This window comes from Gobius niger (assembly GCF_951799975.1).
Source record: "Gobius niger genome assembly, chromosome: 9".
NCBI lineage: Eukaryota > Metazoa > Chordata > Actinopteri > Gobiiformes > Gobiidae > Gobius > Gobius niger.
Genome location: NC_136860.1, coordinates 6,944,446 through 6,954,241, shown reverse-complemented (window position 1 = coordinate 6,954,241; position 9,796 = coordinate 6,944,446). Strand labels below are relative to the sequence as shown.

The following is a 9,796-nucleotide window of genomic DNA, read 5'->3' as shown; positions in this document are numbered from 1 at the left end:
CATCATTTTGCTCATGTGCAATAATATAATATAATAATAATACATCTTTATTTATCGAGTGCTTTTCAAACCAACATTTACAAAGTGCTCAAAAGTCGCAAACAAAACATTTCAATTCAATCAGAGCAAAAGGCCTCAATAATGACATCACATAAATATAAACTAAATAAAACGCCTGATGAAGAGGCCCATCTATAAAAGAGAGTTCTAAGAAGGGTTCAAGTGTGAAATGTACCAGGGCTTTGTGCTTTATCACACTTAGTCCTCTTTACATTGGCTTCCAGTTCCCTTTCGTATCAAGTTTAAAATTCTGTTGATTGTTTTTAAATGCCTAAATTCGCTGGCACCTAAGTATCTGTCAGAACTGCTGCAGCTCTACTGTCCTTCCAGAGCTCTGAGGTCTGCTGACCAGCTTCTTTTGTCTGTTCCTAAATCCAAGCGTGTGTCCAGAGGTGACCGAGCCTTCTCAGTGGCGGCCCCTAAACTTTGGAACAGCCTTCCTCTACATGTGCGCTCGGCTCAGTCTGTAGAGGAGTTTAAAACTAAATTAAAAACTCATCTTTTTGCTTTGGCCTTCGGTTCCATGTAGACCAGATACAGTTTGTGCCTTTATATATTACCTGTGTTTAACTTTTATTGTGTTTATTGTACATATTGTTACTGTTCTTGTACAGCACTTTGGTCGACTATGGTTGTTTTTAAATGTGCTTAATAAATAAAATTGACATTGACATTAGTACGACTGGCTCGGGATGTCCCGATCCCACACGCCTCCAGCAGAGGGCACTGACATAATAACAGATCAGGATATGAACAAAATGGTCAGTTTGTCCCAGGGCGGCTGTGGCAACAATAGTAGCTTGTAAAGTGCAATACAAATGTAAACCATTATTATTATTATATATTGGGCTAAAGTCCTGTCAGGCTTTGTCAATATCAACACAGTGCTCATATTATTATTCATTTATTGGTAGCATTTTCCTGTTTACAGTATACTTGGTCTTGGAAGCTGAATTTTGGCCCAGGACCCTGAATGAGTTTAACACATTGGTTCAGAAGGTTTCGAATCCACCGTTTCCCTGCACTCACCGACTTTATAGTGCACGCAGCCCTCCAGGTCGCCCACCGTGGTCCAGCCCTGCTTCTTCTCCACCTCCGGGTCGTTGTGGAGGATCTTGTTCCTGAGCCACGACAGGTAGTACACGCGAAGCTTGTTCTTCTTACCTGGCAACACAAACACAGTTCATGTTAAAGGGCGGATATGTCGGATCACTTTGCTTTGACGTGTCCTGGGTTTCATGTCAGCAAAGTCAGATACATAGACATATGACATGCACTTTGTTTGTTATCATTTTGATGAATATAGCTTACAGTCCATTTTCAAGATTTTTAATTTGGGGTTTTTACAAGCTGAGCCATAATCATCAAAATGATAACAAATAAAGCTTCAAAATCACTTAAAAAGTTCCATCATGCACCTTTAAGTAAATCTGGACAGTAGGTAGCGCTTGTAACCAGCCTGTATTTGAATAATGAGGTGGAGGTGAGGTTTCTACGTGGTAACTATGGTAACCGTCAAAATGTTGATTATTATTCTTGGATAAACAATGGAAAGATCAGTGTGACTTTCAGCCAAAAGATTAACAATGCAGGTTTTTAAGGACCTAATCCAAACAAATCATCAAGTCAAACATTAGTCTATTTTCTGCGTCTAAATGACAAGAAGTTTAGATCATATTTTGACCCATCATTTTGTATTTTCGATGTAAAAGTCATAAAATGGGTCACAAAATGCCGTTATTATTTTTTTTTTACAGACATCTAGATTTAATGCTTTTCAAAGACATTTAAGGCCTTAATTTTGACTAAATGAATTCAATGACTAAAGCAGAAGCCCTTGTTCGATTGAACAACGGTAAACACGTTCAGATCACGTAACAATGTAGAGTTACAAAGTTTCCCATGATGTAACGGTTATCTAATGTTCTGTGCTGTTGCCAGATCTTCAAATGGTTAGAAACATGTCAAAAGTGTCAAAAGAGTCTGAGCGCAGGAGGATGTTGGGACACACTGGAGGACGTGTATGAGGACATGGCAGCGACGTGTGAGTGCGTGTGCCAGTGCGTGTGTGTGTGTGTGCCAGTGTGTGTGCGTGTGTGTGTGTGCACGAGTGCGTGTATGAGAGTGTGTGAGTGTGCCAGTGCGTGTGTGTGTGTGTGTATGTGCACGAGTGCGTGTACGAGAGTGTGTGTGTGAGGTGATGTCATGGAAAATGTAGAGTTACACACAGGCCACAGAAACATCACCTAAACAATACACCCGACCAGCTTTACAACTGCTGGGTTTGTCCGGCCAGCAATACATGGACTGAGGCAGCAGCAGCAGCAGCAGCAGCAGCAGCAGCAGCAGCAGCAGTAGTAGTAATGGTAGTACTAGACTGTAGTAGTAATAGTAATATTACTTCTAGTGGTCTTTGTCGTACAGAGCAAGTACACTAAATAAGCATTTCTTCACAAACTGAATTAGCAGAGATGGTCCCTCTGCAGGAAACCGCCTGGTGACCCCATCGTCATCGTCCTCCATCAAGTACGATCCAGGAGCCAGAGTGTTGATGTCCCAATAATAAACCAAACATCCTTTTCCTCACTCCAGCTGCAGGGTGTGTGTGAGGAAGGGCTGGAAACCGTGACCCGGCTTGTTCTGTTTGTGATGAGCCTGCCTCAAGCTCCTCAGTACCCCAGTTGTCCACCAGAGCAGTGGTTCCAACCAGAGGTTACATCAGCCCAAAATTCTCCGTCACTTACGAAATATCTTTAGCTTTGACGGAAAATTTTGAAGGTCGTCTGTCATTTTGACGGATTGAAATGCACTGTGTACTGCTCTGTCCGTAAGCGCGGCCTCTGGGCTCTCTCCAAAAGTGCAGCTACATGAATGCAGGAAAACTAAACAGCATTTACTGCTGCCATGATTCCAACACGATGCACACTGGACTGAGAGCATCGATAATCCACAAGAGAGAGAGAGGACAGAGGGGAGGTGGTGTGGTGCATGAAGGAAGATCGAGCCTGTGGCTTTGTGCTTCTTCAACACCAAGTTAAAACAGAGGAAATACTAAAAAATAAGTTCCAATTTGCATTTGTGTTAGTGAGAATTAATATTGAGGAGCAGATGATGCTATGGATAAGTTGTCTGAGACCTTTACGCACGAGTTTGAACACATTTCTGTCAAAATTCATGTTCCATGACTCTGTTCAGAAATTATGTTTAGTTTAGCACCATTTATCTTACAATTTCACATTATTTCCTGACATAAATAGGTATATATCTCATTAAACACAAAAAATGCAAATAATGACAGATAAAAATAGCTCATGACACGTTTTACAGGACCCTGTCCGAAACCACTGTTCCCAACCCTTTCCCTTAAAGCCCCCCCGCTGTAGTCGGGCTCCTGTGCAGAGTCACAGGAGAAACTCACCGTGAAGAACGACAAGACAACGAGGGGGAAGAAAACGTCTTTCTCCATGTTTTACAAATGTAATGGGCTGACTGGGCAGTGGGTCTCCTCAGTGTAAAGTAGAACAGTTCAGACTGGCTTCAGACTGGCCTAAAGGCCATACGGGCAGAAGTTCAGAACCTCTGCTTTATCCTTTCAATCCGAGATCTTTCAGTCCTGCAGAACCCGTTCTTTCTGGATTCTCTGGCAAAACAGCGGCTAGCAAAGGGGCCGTGGTCGTACCTGATATAGTGACCAGCACGTTGAGCCCCTCTAACACGTCCATCTGTTGGAAGCGTCGCCGGTTGATGAGCGGGTACACTTTGCCCTGTCCACTCCGGTCCAGCAGCATGAGGCCGCTCTCCGTGCCCACCAGCAGGTTCACCCCTGGGTCAGGACACAACAGGAGCAGCGGTCAGCCACAAAGTCACAATCACCCAAACACCAGGTTCACAAGAAATATGAGGGGGGAAAACAAGTAAAAACATTCTGATGTCTTACTATCATTTAGAATTCATGAGAAATATTTGCAAAAACCTTCTACAAAGGTATAAACAAAAGAAACAATTTCACACAATGAACTATTTCTTATTTAAAAATATATTTTAACCCAGTACGTCAGTGTCACATTCATGAGCATAAGCAGCAATAGATTTAAGTGAGAAAAAAAAGATGGGGTTAGAAACAAAAATCGATCCTTCATCACTTGGTGTTTTCTGGGGTTATGAATATGAGGTCCCACATTGAAATAACCCGGAAGAGAATGTGTGTCTAACATTAGTCAGGTCCAAAAGTGTCAGTGCTTGAGAATCCCACAAGTCAAGGTCTTGGGTCCAGAAAGTCTCCAGAGGTTCATCCAGCCCTCACCTTGACCCCCCCCCCCCCCCCCCCCTTTGGCATCGAGTCCAGTGGTCACATTAATGACAAAATAGACATTTTTGGTTAACACTAACCATTAACACCAGCTGCTAGCGCCACCTAAAGCTGCACTACCTCAAACAAACTGTGAAAGTTGTACTGTAGGTAGTAGGGTAATATCTGTTGGGTGAGAAATTGTTTTTACGGATGGCAGTTGTAGAGGAAAACTAGCCTTTTAATCATTTCCCCTATTGTGAACAAATTAGACTGATGAGCACGGCTGATACTGCCATTGTGCCCCCTACAGGCGGCAACGGAAAATATTGTTTATGATATGGCATAAACACTAAACCTGCAAACTTTTGTTTTACTCCATTTTTACCCGGTGACGCTGGAATTCCTTACAAGGTTTTACAATTATTTCACGGCGTTTCCAGGGTGCCAATGTCTCTTGACTGAGCTTGGTTTCTATAATGGCCACACAGTAGTTCCTGTACAGAGGAGTAAAGACAGAAGGACTCTGCTGCCCCCTATAGGCAGACTGTGTTCGGGAGCGGAGCGTGTGAACCGCTGCAGTGGCACGAACGCGGGGTTTTCACACATGTTGTACAAGAGATTTTTTCACGTTCCTTCCTCTTTGAGATTTCCTCCTCCGTGAACCGCAGACATGTCCAAATACTTAAATGTCAAATGCATGCAGTGTTTTGTACATATTATAAAACAGTTTTATTTATCAGGGGCAAATTAACAAAGGATTATGCTCTTAGTGGAAGTGTCCCACTGACTGTATGTGTCCCAGGAAAAGATATCTAATAAAACTCTAGATAGGACAGAAAAAAAAGCATCCGGGACTTTCAGGTCAAGCTACAAAACAGACAACAGCTGCATGTCGTTTCTGCCGAACTCAAGCTAACGCCTCATAGCACTCACCGATGTAATCTGGTCATTTACAACTTGCTGTAACATTTGTGAAAATGACTAAACAATCTTAAAATGCACGCTCTGTTAATGAGGTTCCTCTCAAGACTGCGACACAAATAAACTTCACAAACAAACATCTGAGTGTTGCTCTTAGCAATATTATGAAGGCTTTTTCAGAGGGATTTTCTAATATCTAACTCCAGCCTGATTTATTGAGCTTTGAACCGCAAAAAAAACTAAGAATAATTCTGATCTTATAGCTTATTCAAAAAAATAAACAGCACCCAAAATCCTTTCTGAACCAATATTTGAAACTACTGCAGAATAACTAAATAAACCATACATTTAAACCTGGATTGATCCGTTAAAGTATATATAAATGTCTTAAAGCAGTACTAAGTAACTCTATAGAGGCCATAAGCGCAACTGCAGGTGTCGTAGCAAGTTACGATTTTTGAACTTATTAATTGTCTTGGAGAGTAAATACTACGCTGACAGGAAAGGCGAAGGGAGAGAGGGTTACTGTGCATCCAATTATACAATGGAAATATTTTTTTTCACTCAAACTTGGCTGTAAATACTGTTTAAAGTGACGCTAGCCCGCAGTTAGCTTTGCCCGTTAGCATGTTAGCTTCTTCTTCGTGATTCCATTAGTGTGTATTGGTGGCTCTGGTCCGGTGGCAGTCAAGATGCAAACATGGTTTTCTGGCAAGAGACACCAGGGGGCGATGAAAGACCCTCCAATCATCCCATAAACCCTTGTATTACCCCCACAGGAACTACGAAAAGGATTTATTAAGGTAAACGCGTTACTTAGTGCTGCTTTAAACATAAGATGACAGAACATTTTTTTCCCCCTCATATTTATGTCAGTAATCTATAGCAAATGTTTCAAACTGATTTCTATAAATAATTGATTTCCCCTCTTCACCTCCAGCCTCTCTCCTCAAACATTAGGCTGAAGTTGATGTAAAAGTAAAAGTAGTGTACTCCGTTTCAGCGTACTGCTTACCCCAGAGCGCGGCGCACAGGATCTCGGAGTTGAACCTCTTCTTGTACTTGCGGATCTCCGGCGTGTCGCTCTGGGGGCGCGTGTTCACCGGGTTCACGTTCACCACGGAGCCTTTGCGCGCCGCGTCCGCCCTCAGCGCCTCGGCTAGCCGCGCGTCGTTAGCGTAGCCTAGGACGTCAAAGGGAAGGGCTTAAGGGGGGGACAGTGAGGGGAGCAGAGCGGGCGGGGCGGGGCGGGGCGCGGCGGGCGGGCGGTGGTCAGGACGGGCAGGAATAGAAATGGCATGCAAAACATAAATGAAAAAGGAATTTACAAAAAAAGCAAAACATTCACCGGTTGTACAACATATTCCTCATGACAAAAATGAAATCAAAGAATAATCATAAAGAATAATCAAAACCACATATGAACACACAGATATTTTAATAACAATAAACATGCCTTTCCAGGGACGTCACGCATAGTAAAGGCCGCCATTTTGAAGAGGCTCTCCAGGCACTTTAGAAGGATCACACCATAAGTCTTAAGTTTCCTTTACAGTCATAGTCTGTAAGTTTAAATGTTGAACAAATGAATATTAAATGCCTATAAGTTAACGCCTGGGCTAACAATTTGTGGTAACCTAAGTCATATTGAATTCAAAAATATATATTTTAATCAGAATCATCATCACTTTGACCAATGAGACGAGCTTTCCTGAGAACCGGCCAGTAAAGTCCGAGGAGGGAACTTGATTTAATAATTATAAAATCTTTTCATCTCTCTGCTCATTTTGCAAACTAGGAGGTTTTTAGGTCCAATCAGGACGGAGGGGCGGGGACTTCAATGTTTAATTAGAAATCGGTCTCTCTCCTCATTTTGCAATCTTTCAGACTAAGTAAGAAAGTAAGTGCTTTATTTGTCATTGTACAACGAAACAGTGTTCAGGTGTTAGTCCTGAGCCGGTGCGACTGAGCAGCGCTGCCACTGTGGGTCAACCTGACCAGCATGTTTTTGGAGGTCGGGGGAACCCGTAGCACCGGGAGGAAACCTGGCTGGCTGCCTTCAGTCTTATCTGAAAACCTCCTGGGTTTGTCCCTGTTTCAGAGCGTGGTGTCCTGCACTGTCCTTCCTCTTCCTTCTGCGCAGCTCCCTCCGCTCCACAACAGTCTTCCACCATCTTCAGGGAAGAGCTTAGCAGTTCATCTGCTTTATTCTCCAGTGAACGTCCATTAGCCAGAACAATAGAAGGCATGTGTGGCTGAGCTGTGAGTCTTGCCCAGATACCTCCTCGTTTGTCCTTTCCTTGTTTCCTGTTGCGCCTCTTGTGACACCTCCTCTGTGCTGCAGCTATGGGGGCTCTTGGTGCCTCTTCATTGACTCAGAAGAAGAAATGTGTAGGTCTCAAATGGGTTTAGCTGATATGCTAGCTGTTTGTTTACTTTCAAAAAGCTGCTTCTTCAGAACCATTGTGGACTCTCTGCAGCATCACTTTAAGTCTCAGCTCTGCTCATCTCCATGAGGTGATACTTTTGGATGTCATGTTACTTTTAAAGACTTTTAAGACTCAAATACACCCACGTACACAATACATAATTATCTACTTTCAATAAGATTTGTTTTTGTGTGGACAGCGCCCTCTTCTGGAGGAGTTTCCCCGATGTTCAGAGTATTTCTGGGATGGAATTACAAAGTGTCCGTCTGAACACTTTAGAATCTGCTTTATGGAAACTCAGACAAACTTTTATCTGTTGCAGCTGAACCTTAGATCAGAGGCTCCACAATCCTGATCGGTGAACATCTATCACTCAAACATCTCAGCCTCTTGAGGTTTTTGCAGTAGTTAAAACTATGATTGCAATTTGATATCGATAAACCTTTCAGCCCAATAAAGCCCCAGTAAAGGTTCACAGCGGTCTCCAAAATGACGGCCACACCAACAAAAGTCACGGGATTGAAAGGCATGTACTGCATACAATCAATGCACAGAGACCTCTGAATGATACGCACCGACATTATTAAGTGCACTGCCAGTAGAGGGCGACACCTGCAGCAGCCGCGGGTCGATGAACGGCGTGAAGGACGAAGAAGACTTGTGTTTCTGCATGTTGTTGCTCGATTGGCTCTGAGCAAAGATATAAAACATGTTAAATGCAAATAACAACACTTTGGAAAAGTATCAAAGAGAACACACGATGGCAAAATGACAAAACTGCTCCATGCAAACAGAACTGACTTCCAAATACAGGGTTGAAAATGTCAAATGAACAGGGGTCAGATGTGTGGATAACCGAGGGGGGGTTGAAGATACTGGGTCATACTTGCCGCTGTGCTCCTATCTGCAATGTGTGACTACAGCTAGAAAGATTTATACAGTATTTTAGAGTTTATTCTCCATCAAATGTCGAGATATGTAGAACTAGATCTGATGGCAGTTGTTGAAGTCTGCAATGCTCTTTACAAACACCAGGGGGGAGTATTGACCAGTGTTTCATTCACGCATTACTTCTGTGTCCAAGTCACTCACATAAGCAAAATCCTTTATTCCCTGTCATTTTTCCTGTCTGATAGATTACTAAACATCTACCCAACGTTTTTCAGTCACGGTCGCATGAAGCTACAGTAATTCAATGTGTTTTCAAAACTGGATGCCCTTCCAGTGGGAAATGAACAAGGAAGCGGTAGGCAACGTCAGGCCTGGGGACAACATTTTCCCTATAGCCCCCAATACACTTCAGAGAAATATTATTACTTTTGACAAATTTGACAAAACTCCCATTATATGATTATTATTAGGTCTTATATTTTGTGATTTGGAGGACATGGTTTTGGGCCTCGGTTGACAGGAACAGCTCTTGATCTTTTGAACCGAGAGAAATCGGCCAGAAAAACAAACCTGCAACCACTGAACTAGGGGCTCATTGGTATAAGGTTTGAATCAGTGTTAATTTTGACAACATATTTTAATTTAGTCTTAGTCTTTTGACGAAAATGTAATTCGATTTTAGTCTAGTTTTAGTCAAAAAAATATCTTCAATTTTAGTCTAGTTTTAGTCGACTAAAATTGCAAGTAAATTTAGTCGACTAAATTTAAGATGAATTTAGTGGACTTTGCATTGATAATATTCATTATAATCATATTTAATCTTGTTCCTCTGCTTCATGGAGCTGCTCCACATGAACAAAGCTCAGAGCTGATCCTTTAGCAGTGAATTTACATGATCTGAGGCTCTTTCAGACGGTCAATAGAAGTTTGGATGATTTTAGTCTCTCCTTTTCATTTTTATTTGGTCTTATTTTAGTCGACTAAAATATCTGGACATTTTAGTCATAGTTTTAGTCTCATGAAAAACTTTTAATTTAGTTTTAGTCAAATTCTAGTCGTCAAAAATAACACTTTGACTAAAATTAAGACTAAATAATAACGAATAACGAAATGAACATTGGTTTGAATCAGCACTTTCCTGAGCGCATACAGGTCAAAACAACTGGGCTACACTAGGGCTAAACCCAGGCGGCTATAAAACTGG

General features: G+C 42.1%; 1 protein-coding gene across 1 annotated transcript in view; it reads right to left on the bottom strand.

Annotated features, from left to right (window-relative positions):
* Positions 1 to 1,034: 1,034 nt before the first annotated feature.
* The window catches only part of LOC306967716 (mitogen-activated protein kinase kinase kinase kinase 4-like), a 60,459-nt gene continuing 51,697 nt past the window's right edge, over positions 1,035 to 9,796 (bottom strand). Inside the window, 4 exon segments of the mRNA XM_079562857.1 lie at positions 1,035 to 1,224; positions 3,740 to 3,883; positions 6,288 to 6,455; positions 8,277 to 8,391. Coding sequence (XP_079418983.1) covers positions 1,040 to 1,224; positions 3,740 to 3,883; positions 6,288 to 6,455; positions 8,277 to 8,391 — 612 coding nt within the window. The 3' untranslated portion in view covers positions 1,035 to 1,039.